Source organism: Nipponia nippon, unplaced genomic scaffold (assembly GCF_047370975.1).
Source record: "Nipponia nippon isolate SJK-2023a ecotype South Korea unplaced genomic scaffold, ASM4737097v1 scaffold_3, whole genome shotgun sequence".
NCBI lineage: Eukaryota > Metazoa > Chordata > Aves > Pelecaniformes > Threskiornithidae > Nipponia > Nipponia nippon.
In genome coordinates, this window is record NW_028262347.1 from 86688784 (window position 1) to 86704828 (window position 16045).

At 40.3% G+C, this 16045-nt stretch overlaps 1 protein-coding gene across 3 annotated transcripts in view; it reads left to right on the forward strand.

The window, feature by feature from the left end:
- The window catches only part of PRKG1 (protein kinase cGMP-dependent 1), a 513542-nt gene that overhangs the window by 370359 nt on the left and 127138 nt on the right, over positions 1 to 16045 (forward strand). For all 3 annotated transcript variants that reach the window (XM_087766550.1, XM_009466038.2, XM_087766551.1), the window contains exon 6: positions 14353 to 14430. In XM_087766550.1, the coding sequence (XP_087622676.1) occupies positions 14353 to 14430 (78 nt within the window). The remainder of the gene's footprint in view (positions 1 to 14352; positions 14431 to 16045) is intronic.

Genomic DNA, 16045 nt, shown 5'->3' on the forward strand with positions numbered 1-16045 from the left:
CCATTTCATTGCACACTCTGAGTAAAAGTTCACTTGCTGCTTTAATAAATATATTTCACACAAAACATTTTATCTTGGTTACTCCCGTGTAATTCACTTCCAAAATTCTCTGTAATCCAGAGTGCTTGTTGGCAGACTGGGAGTGGAGTCTGAGTTAGGATGCGTGCAGGCTGATAAAACTCTGCTTTTTTTTCCTTTGTGCAGTTAATGAAAGAAATTGAGGGAAAAGGAGAATATTTTCTAGCAACAGCCAAAACCCACAGAGGTATAAAAGGGAGTATAAGCTGTGATAGTGTTTAATTCATCTGGTGGTGCACATCTCATGTGTTAAGTCAGAACTGGTTGTTACCTACACAGACCCCTAAAGAAGTTGCCAAACTGGAAGCAACTGGTAAATTCAGGTGTTTGAACTGGGCAAATTACCTGTTTCAGTAAAACTCTGTAGAGACTGGCTAAACCAAATGATTTTCATGATTTTGCTTCCACTAAAGTTGGTTTCTAGTGACAATTTAAAGAAGTGCATTTGAATATGGAAAGGTAGAGTCTCCTCTTTGACTCAGACCACGAAAAGAAAATACATTTCATCACAGGTTACTTGAAGAGTGGCTGGATATATTCAATTAATATGCCTTTGTATTCCTCATGCTAGATTAGAAAATTAGTTTGGATCCTCATGGCAATGCGAATAACTTGTCTGAATAAGCATACAAAATTTGGAGCAAATCAGGAAAAATATATGAAACAAATATGTTGATTTACGTTGTTTACTTCCAGTTTCGTTTTTGCAAGGAATTGATTGCCATTTTAATAGTTGCAGAACCGGTCTTTGGAGTTATGGAGGGAAATTAGTGTTCCACGCACATTCTTCCATTATAAAGAGAAAGACAAATCAGAGCTATTCAGGAAAGAAGGAGAGAAGAGCGGCTACTTTTCTTGCATTTCAATGAAATTTAATTAAAACCCCACATACTTAAGTTCCTTGCGATTGGAGAGACATTTTGTGGTGCAGTGACATAGTGTGATATTGTTTCTGGTTGTATTTGCTCAAAACAAAGCTGTCAAAGTCAATATGCTGTTGTATTGCTGAGGGAGACTTTTCAATCTCTGTATTTAAAAAACAAAGTGCATTTCTCTTCCCAGTCTATTGAAATAAAGCAATCTGAGTCACAGCAACATGTTAATGTTCAAAGTAGGCTGGAAATGTCATGGGACGGGGGTTGTTCAGATAGAGATTTCAATCCTACAAAAGTTTATACTCAAAATTTAAATGTGTGGGACTGGTCATGAGCATACAAACTTTTCTTCTCTTGCTAATACTTCCAATTTCCGATTGGCAGTTTGATTCCGCTCCCCCCGAGTCAGCATCAACCCCATACAACTTTCTATGTAATTTTTTTTTAATTCCACTCTGTTGCCAAGGTGTCCTTTTTCTAATTACTTATTGCTCAGATAATTCTCCACATTTCACGTTGATTATCTGTGAATCAGTTGTTATTTTAGCTAGCAAGCAAAGCATTGGTTTTTCTACCCCAGTTCACTGATGGCTTGATCTGTGGCCTAATACCACTATCAGCTTTCACCTGACTAATTTGCTGTCTCTCATTATCACCATCATCTCTCATGGGAATAAATCCTATTTTTTCCATATTGGTTCCTCTCTCATATTCCTGAGCAACACTCTGCCAAAGCTCTTCTCCCATTTCTGCTTAGCCTGTCCCAGTGTGCTGCTCTCACCCACGTGTATCATCTCTGTGCTCTCTTAATCCTTGAAGTACCTCTCCTTGAGTTCTCCTTCTTCGAGGTTAGTCTTGACCTTTTATCCTCTTCATCCCCATCTGTATCTCTGTGAACTTTACAGCTTTTTCAGCATCCTTTCCTTCCTCCATTTCTCATCGTTCTGAAATTCCTGTTTCATCTCGGAAGATTGTCCTGCCCATTAATCTTTTATTTCTCTTTTCCTGTTTCTTTGCATTTAAGGAAATGAAGCTCACTGACAGCACTTCTGCAGTTGATCTCTTCTGGTGGCCTCTCATGATACCAAATAAATGTGTGGTGGCAGGGCTGAGCTTCCTTCTCTGATTCCCTCATCCTTCCTTTCGCCCTTTCTCATCCTTCAAGCATCTTCACATGTGGTCTTTCTCCAAGAGCATCAGGACTTCCAGTCATCCTTTTCATCCACTGCCACCTACTTTCTCTCCTCTTTCTCCTCTTATATTTTCACATCAATCTTTGCTATGTATGTATGTGGATAGATAACCCGCTTTCCGTGGCTATGCCTCCAAAAATTAGCACTTCTGAGCTTCTGCTATATTCCTGTAAGTTTCCTTTATAAAAGCATGTTGGGCTGCAGGCAACAGCTTGGGCATCTCTTGAACCTCTGCCCTACGTGCTCCCACTCAAGGAGGTTGTCATTGACCTGTGGGGGCAGCAGGGACAGTGTCAGGCTTGGGGGTCAGGAAGGCAGTGGCCCCTGCACCAGCTGGTGACAGCATTTTGGACTCGATCTGTTTTCCAGGCAGAAACAGAGAAACAGATGTTTGCCTCAGCACTGCGGAGAAAAAGTAGCTGAGAGGTGGTCGCCTCCCAGGCTGTTTGCAACTTAGGAAGCCTGATCACTCTCCAAAAACAGTTGTCAGGCTGCATTACAGTAACAATGGGGATGGAATGAGAGTTAAAATGTGGTTTCTAATGCCTGTTGTCTACTTTTAGAGCAAATTAAGGTAGGAAATTTATTTAGCAATAATGCATTAAATTAAGTAATGCTTTTTTAAGATTCTCTTTCCTCCTCTTTCTCCCTTGAAAGTGCATGGTGCATTTAGGAATCAAAACTGTATCTCACGTCTTCATTACAAACCTCAATGGACTCATCCAGTCCAAATCATCCTGGCTCACAGTCTGTGGATGTCTTATGATCTACTTGATACTTTGCAACACCCTTTAGTCTTAGAGGTGGCTGTATAAAAATCTTTGAAGCTCAACAAATATTCATCTACACAGGACAGCTTCTACTATTCAGCCAGTCCCATGGGCGTTCAAGAGTCCCTGAACATGCTCAGGTTTGCTAAAAATTGTTGGTTTTGAGAGTGGGCTGGGAAAGAAACTTGAAGGTGACAGCAGGACTTGCCTCCTGCCTGAGAAATTTTTAGTCATGTCAGCTCAGAAGGTTCCGGTAAAGGAAGAGTTAAGCAAACCTTATGATTATATGGGAGGGGACAGAGGAGCCTCCTTTCACCACAGGACTCTTCGCTGACTTTCAAGGAGTACAAAAGAGAGAAGAAGCCCTGGTAGAAAATTATTCATTTGAAAAAGGCATGGGGAGCACAGAAAAGGCATTTCCTCCTGTAACAGTGCTGCCCACTGTCTTGGGTGGTGAAGAAGATGCTCAGGAGTGGGAAAAGGAAAGGGCCAAAAGCTTCTTCCATCTCATGCACGTGTCTTCCCTTTTGAATACAGGAACCTGGGCCAACATTTGCCAAATATGGTCCCTTATAGATTGTATTGCCTTTTATGTATCCCTGAAAATAGCACTTGATAAGCACTGGGTTGAGGTCCAGTGGAATCTAGGAGAAAGATGTTAAAATCAGAGCAAAAAAATGTTGTGTTTTTCATGACTAGAAGATGATGCCACTGAAGTTTATCCCTACTTCATGCCCTTTACCATAGTATTGTTTGGTTTAGGGGATATCTTTGATGAGACATGTTTGTTTAGTGTCAAACCTAATCTTGTTTGAGTATGTATCTCACAAAAGTTACAAGTGGTCCTATTTATCCACTGTTTATTACCATAAGAAGAGTTGTGTTAAGGTTGGATATTCTGGTGTTAAGACCTTAACTTTTATGGTGTAAAAGGAAACAAACTGATTAGCTGTGTGCTCTGAGTCATCGAAATGCCAGAGATGTGGCGCTGCAGCTTCTTTCCATGCGAGAAGTCAACCATCAGGAATGATGATCAGAATGATCACAACCGTAATGTCATATTTACAGGTCAATGCAGAAGTCTTGAATTCATGGTGAAAATTCAGCCTGTGTTTCAGGACTGGCAGTTTCACCTAAGGAGTCGTCAGAGCTCTGGTCAGAGTTGGAAAAAATCAGAGTTTGGAGATTGTCTTTTGCTCTAAACTGAGTATGTTGAGTTTCTCTCTTCCACAACTTCCATTTTTATAAGCTTATTTCCATCTCCTATCTTGCCTTGTCCCCAGCAGTGTTGGTGGGTACCACCCAGCAGCTCATATGGGAGAGGACCAGTTCCAGCTCAATTCACGGATGTCTTGTATGTCTGTGGGTCACTGAAATTGGAGGAGGTTTTGAGAAAAAGGAAGAGAAGGAGGGTACCACCCCCAGCTCCATCCCTACCTGTGTCGCGTGCTCCCTCCCTGCTGGCTCTCTGCACAGCACAGTGAAATTCAGATTCATGGAACAGTAGTGCCAAATCCCAAAAGAAACAACCAGGAAATGAAAGCAATCATTTAACCAAAGAACTTCAAATTAGGAACATTTATTGCAACTTTACATTTCAGAAACAGCAGAAGATTGTTGTAGGACTGCTGTTTTATTCATTTTATTTTGTACCCAGTGGTGTAGTGGTGTAGGCTGTACTTCCTTTTGCTTCAATGAAATAATTGTTGAATACCTCTATTTAATATTTAATACCTCTTTGCTCCCATACATCCTGTTATATTCCTTTCACCTGGAGAAATCAATGTGACCGAGTTCTCAGAAGCACGTATTATATCTTGATATTAGGAGGTGTGCCACCAACTGGTTTGTTTTTTTTTTAGTCTAAGGAAAAGGCATTTCTTAACATACTGGTTGCTCCTTGTTGTTTGATTTGTAGTTTGTTTTGTTATCAGGTCCTCACCTCCTATCTCAGGAGGATGCAAAGACAACCTCAGTCCATGACAGATAAACCCACTGTTTGGAGTGATTTGTATTATTCTGTACACTGGACTTGAGTGTCCACACACAAATAGTCCCTTTAGGTGCTTTAAGACTATTGTTGTTCAGGGGATGCTTGTGTGGGAATCAGAAGCAACCTGTAAACTGCGAAGACACCATGCTTGGAGAAAACACTCAGACTGTCCAAAATGTGCCCAGGAGCATGTTGTTTTCTCATTGCTGTCACAGTCCATTAAGAATCCACAGTGAATTAGCACGGTACAAATAAAATGTTTACCACAAGGCTTTACCAAGGCAACAGTCTCCTATAACTATTACAAAACAGCTCTGACTTTAAGATATATATAGTCAAATACCTAGTTTGAATTCAAATAGCTTGATTTTTTAAGAAGGAAGAGTAAGTTTGTAATCCATTAGTGAGAAAAAGAAAAATTTCCTGCAGAAGATTGCAGCTCAGTTAGAGCCAGCTGAATCTGAAAATAGGAATTTGCAACCCCAGGTTGCTGTAGGGTCATCCACAGGTTTCCAGCTCAAGTTTACAACCATTTGGGATGGTGGAGGTGTGCTAATAACATACTAATTCCTGCTGTGATCTCCGCTACGGACCAGTCTGTGCTTCCTCACCCCCCAGTGTATGGTGGCAGGTGGACATGGGATGAGCTGCTCAGCAGCATCCCTCATCTGTTGGGTTTATCCTTCCTCATCTGCTTTCTCAACCCTGTGCTCCATAGTGATGTTGAATTAAAAGTCATGAGTTAACCCTCACTTCCCATCAACCATGCGTCTTTCTCATGTTTTACTTTCCCACTTACTTAGCTTTAGTTAAGCTGCTGTTTGGAGGGGTATGGAGACATCTTGAATGTCAAAAATCAGACCCACCCGCTGGGCTTTGATTCACAGGATAAATAAGGAGAGGACCACAATATGATAACTTTGCCCTTTGGCTATTTCAAGGAGCAGCATTTTTAAATAATTCATGGGAGTGAGGCACATAGTAAAATAAAGTTTTATGATTCCTAAGGAATTCAATACAGAAGACCAATATTAACCTGCTTGGTTTTGAAGTGTTTTTCAGCAAACACACACTTTTTTTCAGAATTCTATTTTGTTAGCATTGCTGTTGTAATTTCACACTTGAAAAAATGTTAAGGCAGAAAGTACAGAAACAAAAGTATTTTGAAAGCTGCTTGTTTGGAGTTTTGCTGGTGGTTCTGTGGATGTTTCTTTTTTAAACTGCCAGCAAAATAACATATTTAGATGTAATTTTTTTTTTTTTTTAAATACACCTTGTGGGAGATGGATTATACATTGAGCACTGTCATCAAGCCTGTGTTACCCTCACTGGTTTATGTGGTGCAAACCTGGCTGCAGGGAATGAAACTCCTCATTTCAAAGCCACCTTTGTGTTTCAGCTCCCCTGGTGTGACCTTTGGCAGGGTTTTGGCCTCTCAGCACTACAGCTGATGTGGGTTACGTAGCACTCCAAACACACAGTCTATTTTCCACCTTTTTCCAAATGTTCTCAGTATAAACATAGCAGTCAAAGGCATCCAACTGGAGGAAAAATGAGGTTTTCTGAAGTTTAACCATTGGGTTGGCCTCCAACATCGAGGTTTTTCCATGAAGCCTGTGTCAACACTTGGTCGGGCTTAAAAGCTTCTCAGTTTTGGATGGTCATTGGGAACAGAAGCTCCAATTGAAGTTGCCAGCTGACAAAGTAAGGTCAGTGGACCAAAGCCTTCACCCAAACATGAGTGTCTGCAGTTGCAAAGCTCATGTCTTCTTTGCACAGTGGGTGAGGTGTCCCCTAACATGCTGTGGAGGAGGACTTTGTCGCAACGTGGTGGCACACGAGGAGTCCCGAAAGCAGGGTAAGGCGTCTGAAGCTCTTGTGTTTTCCACAGATGACACTGGCACCAGATTAGGTCCTGCACAGTGCCCAGATGTTGTGCATGCATCTGGCCACCCTTGGGGGGGTGTCCATCTGAACTGCTCTGCTTTGGCTGTTCCCACCAAACAAAGTTTTGGCTCTTTGGGTGTAGTGCTGGGAAGTAAGAAAGCTGATTTTTCTTCCAGTTAGTGGAATATTGTGAGTTTATGAGCTGTGAGTCATTTCTGTGCGCAATGGAGGGTTGTGATACAAACCTCTCTGGGAAGGACGAGGTGCAGAAATTCGGATTTCAAACACTTGCATCTCGTTCCAGCCACGATGTCACTATTGCAAACAAAGAAGAAGGAGAAAACAAATGCAATGTGTGATGCTACACTTGTGTAATGGCTAGCAGAGGAAATTAATTGCACAAATAACTTTTCTGAGAGGGATGGTATCAGATGATTGCTGAGAGCACATGATCTGGTTTGTACATGTGTTCAGACAAGCCCATTCATTTGTGTCTTGTATCAGTGGGAGGTTTTGGTTGGTGAGGACTTGTGGTTTTCGTCTCAGGGAGCACAGTGACTCAAAAAAGCAGTTATTGTCAAAATTGGGTGCTATGTGTTGTTGCAGGTAATACCTCACTGTTTCTAATTTTGTCAATATTCAATGCAAGGTTGGTCTCATAAAAATCCAATTACTTCTCAAGAGAGCTTTAATTACATGGGGTAATTAATTACATGTGGTGTTTCTCCACTCAAGGCATGTTGGCATTCTGCATGGGATGGAAGTTTTCATAAAGCAAGATATTTACTTCTTTTAGAGCATAATCTGACTCAATCATGGGATGCTCTGCACCTTTTCTAGTTCTTCTGGGGGGTACAGTGAGCACATCAGTGAGGCTTATCAACGTCTTATTCTATAGTAAACATTTTTTTTCCCCTTGGCGCTAGGATTTTTTCTTAGCTGTAAGTAAAATTGGCAATAGAAGAAAGGTGGGGAAAAAAAGAGATTTTTATAGAAGCTGCTATTACTGAGCAAACTGGGGACCTCCTGGAGAGAGGCAATTGTTGTGCTGATGGGCCGCACAGGAGGACTTTAAAGAGGAAGAGCTTCCAGAACTTGTGTTGATTTAGCTTGGAAAAGATATTTTGTGAAAGATTCAAGCTTCTCTGTATGCCAAGGTTGACTTTAACCTAAACATGTGAAGGCCATTTAGACATAGAGTAGTACATATATTGGATAAAAATCTGGCTCTGGTTTTGCATAGAAACTGGACTTGTTTAGGGTTTGTTTTTTTTAAACAGCTTTATTTCAATTTTAACTTTTTTCTAAGGAGAAATGATAGTTCAGAGCGATGGTAACAGTTGATACAGAGTTTATTGACTGACTGTTTGATACCTAGATTTTAGTACGTTTGAGGTACAGTGGATATTCCCTATATCTATATCTAGCTTTGACCAACCAGAGAGCTTTCATTTACACTTGAGTAACATTTTCTAAGAAATCTGATTTCTGTTCTTTCACTCCAGTAGTGTAAACTTAGTATGTCTTTCCACTTTCAGCTATATTCTAGATATGCTTAGGCTTTCACCCTAAGTATTAAAACCTGAAGTAGTTGAAGATGATGGCAATGGAGAACTTAAGGATGGAAGCAAGAGGCAGTGTTCACTACTTGATTCCAGTTCAGATGTTGAAGTCCTTGCTCTTCCTAAAATAAAGATAAATGCAAGTCTGCTGTCCTGTCTGTATTGTCCAAACTCCTTTTAAATCAAGGTGTTGGTTTATAGGGGTGGTATTTATCAATCCATAGTGATCTAAGTTGATATATTTTACTTTACATTTGAAAGTGGCTGAGAGATCGTGTGGGTCTCTCATGCTTTGGGAGAAATACTTCATTTTCTGCTGACCTACCTGGTCAGCCACACAGGGAAGCTATTCTTTTTAGGAGACTGCATATCATAAGCAGCTCATTTTGGAGATCTGGGGTTGGAGGTAGGTCAGAAATGAGATCTGACAGCCTCTTCCCATTGCTGCTTCCTAAAACAGGCCTGCACCAGGAGAACAGACAAGTCACGCGTGTCACTGGAATGGCTCTTGGCTTGTTGATGGCCAACGAGATGTCCTAGCCAGAAACCTTCATGCTAGTTTTACAGGTCTAGCCTAGAAATTGTTTCAAATTTCTCTTGAGTTTCATTCAGTTCAAAAGCCATGTATTGACCCCCTAATCCATCAAAAATTCTGTTTAAACCCATCCTCTCCAGCCTTCCTAATGTTACGTGATGTTATGTGATATAGAAGCATGAAGGGAAAGAGTTGCCCGGATGGGCTGTAGCTCCCACAGGTGAGATCTAGCCCCTTCCAATGTAACTTAGTTGAACTCAATGATCCCTTTAAGTTCTTGGTAAGAAAATAAGGAGTATAAAGGAAAACAAGTGATTGCACAGGTTTCCTTGTTGCAAAGGTTTTCTAGTATGCTGTATTAGTTTGTAACAAACCAATTAGATTTTAAAAAAAAAACAAACAAAAAAAACACCTCTCAGTTCAGCTCCTTAATTTTGTGTTAATCAAAAAAGATGTTTTTTTGAAAAAAATCCCAGGTATTGTTAAAAATAAGGGTGCTTCTGATACTGAAAACTCTTATTTAACACTGTACAAGAGACTGGAAGTTGGCAGTTGTCTGAGGCAAGGATCTGAGGGTTAACAAATTGGCATTATGCAGAATTTGCAAGGGGAAAAAAAAGGAGATATAGAGAAATAAAGGTTGAGGGGTCAGAGGATGGGCTGGTCTGAGGTGCTGGAAATGCTCCACTGATGCTGTGCTGGCTTATGGCAGTTGAGAAACGCTCCAGGGACTTTGAAATACTAATTGGGCTGGTGGTCTAATTTCATTTTTTTATCTTCCGCTCTCCTGTTGGGCTTGCCTTGGTGTTGATGAAGTAAATTTAAGGGAAATTTGAGTTGATGTAATACATACGTGACTTTCTCTTGCTTGTACATATTTCAAGAGTGTTTCCTATTAAAACATTTTGATTAAGGACTTGTTCTTCTTTCCCTGAGACAGCTAATTAGAGCTTTGTCTTTTTTGTTTTCTTTTTCCTGCCTGATACATTCTTTCTGTAAATATAATGCCGTGGCTTTGAGTTCAGAGTTGAGCTCCACTGGAAAGACCTGAAACCTTTATTTTACAAGTATTTAAATGCTTATAGGAGTTAAACCATGTATAGGACAGATACTGAAATCAAAGCCATGAATATTAATGGAAGAATTAAAACTTTCTTTTTAAGGAAACCTTCAATCTTTAATTTCACATGTGTTGCATGTGCCAAAAAAAGCAGAAAAACCAAGACACTTTTTTTATCACTTAATTTTATTTTATCACCTATTTTCTTGGGAAGAAACCTCTTATTGGACCACTTAACTATCCTCTGATAAACACATGAGCGTTTGGGTCACAAGCTTGGCTTGAACTCTGCATCCCCATGGACATCTCTGAATTGCTAAGGATGCAATCCCTTACTGGTTTATACTGGGAAAAATTTTTATTATATAGGAAAATGGGGTACTAAGGGTCTGGGCGTTTATTCAAGAGGTGATAAAGCAGCTCTTACTCTGTAGAGAAGTACCTTAAGGGCCCAGCATTACTTTATAAAACAACAGTCTAGTTAGCATGACAAATGCTCTAAATTTTGTAGCATTTATAATTCATGGAAGCTGAGCCTTTATCCCTATTTGCCAAAGCTTATAAAATATACATTTGTGGCTTGCTGGTATGTGAGTGTTCCCAGCAGTAATTTCTTGGCTTTATCATCACTGTTTTCTTTACACTGACTTTCTCAGACTTTGATGCCAAACTGGGACCTCGATGCCTTAGCTTATAGTCTTCCCCAACACCACCATCAACCCCCCACCCCCGCACACAAAAACCTTTGTAACTATTAACTTTTCTGCCTGGTTATCTTGTCCTTGGCAGGTTGTACAGCTGTATTTCTGCAGCCTGCGTTTCTATTCGGGTTTTCTCACTTCCATTTTTACACTGGATTTCAGCTTAGGTTTTCTGCTGGAGAGAAGGAAATGTAAGAAAATTTAATATAGTCTGGCCAGCTCTTCCAGCTAGGAATTAATTTGTGTTTTGCTTTAATTTTGTTGTGGCCTGAAGGATCTATGTCTTAAGTATGCTCAAAAACCTATGTGTTGCTTAGGTTTCAGTGAAATCTATCTGAGATATTAAATTAGCTTTCATCACTGAACTTTGGTATTGCCTCTGAAAATACAGTATTGTGTCTAGAGTCCCTTTCTCTTGGGAGAAAAATCTAAAACCAAAAAGATTCAAGTTCTATGCCCAAATCTGGGGTGTTATACTAGTTGCATAATCTTTTTATTCATTTACGACTGCAAAGGTGGGATAGAAATATTTATTAGCTATTTTAAAGGTATTCTGGAAATTCTTTGACCAGTATATACAGGGCTTTGAAGCTAGAATTTAAAAAGGTGCCAACAAATTGTTGTTCTCTCCATCAGAAGGATCCTCTTCAACAGAGTCTGGCTTCCAACAGCTGGCTGGAGCTCAGCCATTGAATTTAATCTTGCAAATGCAAGTCCAGAAGAAGCAGTGGGGTCAGTCTAAAGCTAGTGAAGATACATTGAACCCGCTTGCTTTACTGCTTTTCTTTTTTGTGATTTTAATTCAAATAGTATTCCTTTGCCTGTGCCACCACACCATTGCAAAGCTGTAGGAATTGTTGATTTTCCTCATATTGTTCTTGGACTGGTTTTCTCTAGATGAAATGGAGCTTGTGTTGCTATACCATGAATATGTGCAACATTTGCCAAAGTGCTTCTTCAGATAGCTTTGTATAATGGTACCATATGTACCTGAGAACATATTGCTACCTTATACATGGCCAGCAAAAAGCAAGAGGCTTGTAATTATTTTTATTTTCATGTGTCGTTAAGTGAGCACTTACACACTCTGCCTGCTTTGCACAGTGTTTTCAGTCTAAATGGGCAGAGATAATTCGGTTAGAAGGGCGAAGCACATGAATGAGTTGATTTGTGTTAGAAAAGGAGGATTTAAGAGGAAGAGCGTTGTTAGAGGATGGGGAAAGACAGGTTATTTCAAGCAAGAATAATTTCAGTAAGGCCAGGTGGAATTAGCTGTGAAAGAAATGGGCTGAAATACATAAAGATGAAGATGTGGACTGCAGGAAGGACATGGAGAGAGGTGCTGATGAGGAGGAGGTCAAGCAAAATGAAAGCTCTGCACGTTTGGGCACTCAAGGAAGGACTAGAGGAATATGATTTGAATGTTGGAAGAAGGACTTGCAGTGTTTTGAATGAGATTAGAGCCCAGGAGAAAAAAAAAGACAGTAGGCAAGAGATGCTAAAGTAAGAGGCAGCTTCAGATCCTTCAAAGCTTGAATTTGTTCTCCTTCCATTCCATGTGTGGAAGCCTGGGTGGGAAGGTTCGGGGGAGTCATGGGTGGGAATCAGGTATGGCAGAACTGTGAGTCTCAGTGCTAAGCGATTGGTGCAGTTGTAACTGGTGAGTAAGACCAAGAAAAGGCCTTTTAGGAAGAAGGTTTTCTCATGTTGAATGTGTTATTTGGCCAGAAGTTCAGAGTCAGCTATAAGGCAGTATCAGCTGAAAATTGCACAAAAGTCATATAAGCAGTAGCGGTTTAATATGTCTAGTGAATATAGGTTGCCCGTAAAATTGGAAACTTTTTTGACCGGTATTTTCAATCGTTAGATTTTTGGGTGCCTACAGGATTCCACTTGAGAGGGTTTGAACCCAACACCTTATAAAATTGAGCCCTTTCAAGGAGTCTCAACCTGGATGGTCAAAAACAGGCATCCTCAAAACCTGCTGTCCAGAAACACCCCACGTAAGAAGTAAAACTCTGCAAGTTTGTGTCCATGGTCTCCTGCAGGCTTTTCTTCCTCTTCCCACTCTGGCACATGGAAATAGGAAAAATGCTGCGGTTTTTACATCTGTCAGAGCCCATGCAGGATCAGGGCAACCCACAAGTTCAGTCTTCCTGACCCACCTTCTCTGGTCCCTTTTCTGAAGACTGACATGATAATATTCGGTATTTGTGTTTCTGATACAGAACTTTAGTTTTTAATTTATTAGTCTTCTGAAGAGTCTGAAGAGTATTAATTATTACATACTGCTTTGACATTCTGATTTTATTTACCCAGAATTTTTTTTAGGATGGTGTAAGTACCCGCAGCCTAACTATATTTTAAAGAACTAACCTAATTAATTCCATATGATAGTTCACTTAGATATCTTTCTTGTTTTCCTAGGACAATTGCTTTTCTTTAATAGCCCCATATGTTGAGTGCTCCCAAAGCAAGGAGTTGTTTTTCTCAGATGTAACAGATGCATTTACATGAGCCTTTACCTATTTATTTTCATGTTGAAGTCTGTTAGCAGTCTGTAAGTGGCACCAAAAAGGTTGAGTGTAAAGATAACTAAATAAATGCAGGTCAATAAAATACCCTTGAAAGAAAACATCTCAAGTTTATCCAAATTCCAGGATTCTGATTAATTCCTCTGTCTTAGCTCAAATCCATCCTTGCTGTTGTTTATACATACTTTGGGATTAAAAGATCTGGCAGCTTTTTCTGGGGCTTTGTGCTTTAGTGTAGCTTCAAACAACACCCAAGCCAGAGCGCAGGGGCATTTTTGGGGAGGTTTTGTCACAAATCAGTGCTGGGGCACAGCAGACCTGACTCCTGCAGCTCTCTATGGGGGCTTGATAAAAAAAAAACAGCTGTAATTTGTCCAGTAGGAGATGGAGGTAAAGATGTTGGGTGGGAAGCTCTTAGCATTCCCCTGCCTCTGCTTGCTATTGAACTGATGTTTGTTGAATTTGCAGGGGGTAGAGCATCTCTGAAGAAAATGCCAGGGTTTGAGGGGGCTAAATAGGAATGTAGAGTCTTTATTTAGAACATCCCAGCTTTTATTTTTTTGGTGATGTGTAAATGCATATTGGTTTTGATGGGGTAATGCAAGGGATGAGGCTATCCTATTAAGTTTAGATGCAAGTGTTGATAAGCTGTGACATAAATTTAGCAAGGAATATTCCACTAAACAAGGCAAAAAAGACGGATTAAACTACTATAATAACAGGAGAAGAGCAAAAATTATTTGTTGAATAATTCCCTTGCTAGTAAAGCTGGGAAAATACCAAAACCAACAAAAAAATGGAAAAGAACTATTTTTACAACAGACGTATTATTGCAGTTTAGTTCATGTACTGTATTCTCTGTTGAAAATTCCTCTGTCTGGTTTACTTAGTATAAATGGATTTAGGCTGTGAGGATAATTCATCTGGGCAAAAGCTGGCACTAGCACAGTAAGAAGAAAAATGGGCAAGCCATAAATGGTTCCATTTTGATTATTATATTCCTTGACACAGGACAATTTTTAAATCATGGCCAATGTCAGGCTGGGATAAAATTGGTCCAGGGTTATGTTTCCATAAGCATTATCTTGCCAAACTGCCAAACTATCTGCTGAATAACAGTCTCTGATTCTGTTTCTTCATCTTAATTTTATTCTTTTTTTACAGACGCATTATGAAAGTGGAGAGTATATTATACGACAAGGTGCTCGAGGGGACACTTTCTTTATAATCAGCAAAGGAAAGGTAAGTTGACAGCCTTTCGCAGGCAAGTTGGACAATGGGAATGATGGTGGTGATGTGCTCTTGAAATTCAGTGCCAGCCAGTGCTTTCTCTCTCCCCTCCTTGAAGCACAAATGTTGCACGCTTGACATTTAATTAAACTTCTTGACACTGTATCAGTATGGAAGAGTGGCCTGAAGGGGAAAAAATAGATCTCATGCTGTTTTACACATGTGCTCACAGTGAACACTTTGGGGTTGAAAACAGTTGTTGAGTCTCTTGGTAAACAACCAAAAAGCTCAATTTTTTTTTTTTTTTTGACAGTATACCCTACAGTACTCAACATTTTCTTTGCTAAGTATCCCTCTTACAAGGCTGATTTCCAGACTTCATTCCCATGGCTATCACTTCTCAGCTTCTCCAAATTAAATAATAGGAAGACAGGGAAGTCTGAGCTCTCTCTCCTTGGGGAAGAAAAAAGGTCTAAGTTTCTGTTCCACTGCTTACAGGGAAAATATGCTTTTTGACCTCTTTTCCCATAAAATCCTGATGGGATTTTATAGATAAGAGTTTTTTCCTTCCATTCAACTTTCTTTTTTTATTTTTTTAGCTGGCCTAATACTATTACACTTGAGAAACATTTGGCTGCTTTCCATGTAGCACGATGGAGATATTCAAGGGAATACACAATGATTTCCCACTGCAGATGAGGTGTGATACATTGAAAGTAAACACAAATGAATAAATATGTTTGAAAGTAGGCCAGCCCCAGCCTCCTGGTTCATGGATCTGATGTTTGCACCAAGGCACATATTAACGTTGGCCTTGTGTAATTAAGGGTAGCAAAAACCCGATGGCATCTGTAAAGGAAGAGTGTGGGTGTTATACATGCCGTTGAGTTGTTTCCCAAGGCAGCTGTCAGCTCTCGGGTACTAAAACTAGATTTTCACCATCATCTTCCACTCTCTGTCTCTGGGAGCCAATCTCCATTGAAAACAAATGGTCTTTTTCAGATGAATGAGATAGTCATGGAGAAATTTCTGAAATGAAGATAATAATGGACTGCAGAAAGCCAAGTTTGATGGTGTTCCCTCATGCCCTTTCACTTCCCTCCACTCAGAAGTAATATTTCTGCTTCTCCCAGAATAAGGACAACCATGATACACACTTCAAATCTTCCCCCCCCCCCCTGCCTTTTTAATGGGCAAAAATAATGGTAGGGTGTGCTTCCGTCCCTCGTTGAATATTTGAAGCCCTACTTGCCATGTTGGCCAGCCCGTTGGCAATGATGCTTTTGCCCCACTTGGTCAGGTGGATTTCATCCCTTCCTAGCAGTCCTCAATCTCCAAAGAGAGGCCCTTGGTTGTAAAAACCAAATCCCTGGTGTTGACACCAACTGTTGACCTTCACCTCCTCAAGCCCTTACACCTCACCTGCAGGATGGAGGAGAAAACCAACTATGCCCTTGGCCATTGCTCCAGAGCCCTGTAGTCCTGCTTGAGATGCTCCTTGGCTTTATCCCTGGCCTTTGCTACTTTATCTTACTGTGACAGCTGACAGCCAGAAAAAGGGAGCTAAAATAAAACAACGCACATGGACTTGAGAAATTCCCAGACCCTCAGCTGGATCCTGATGGCT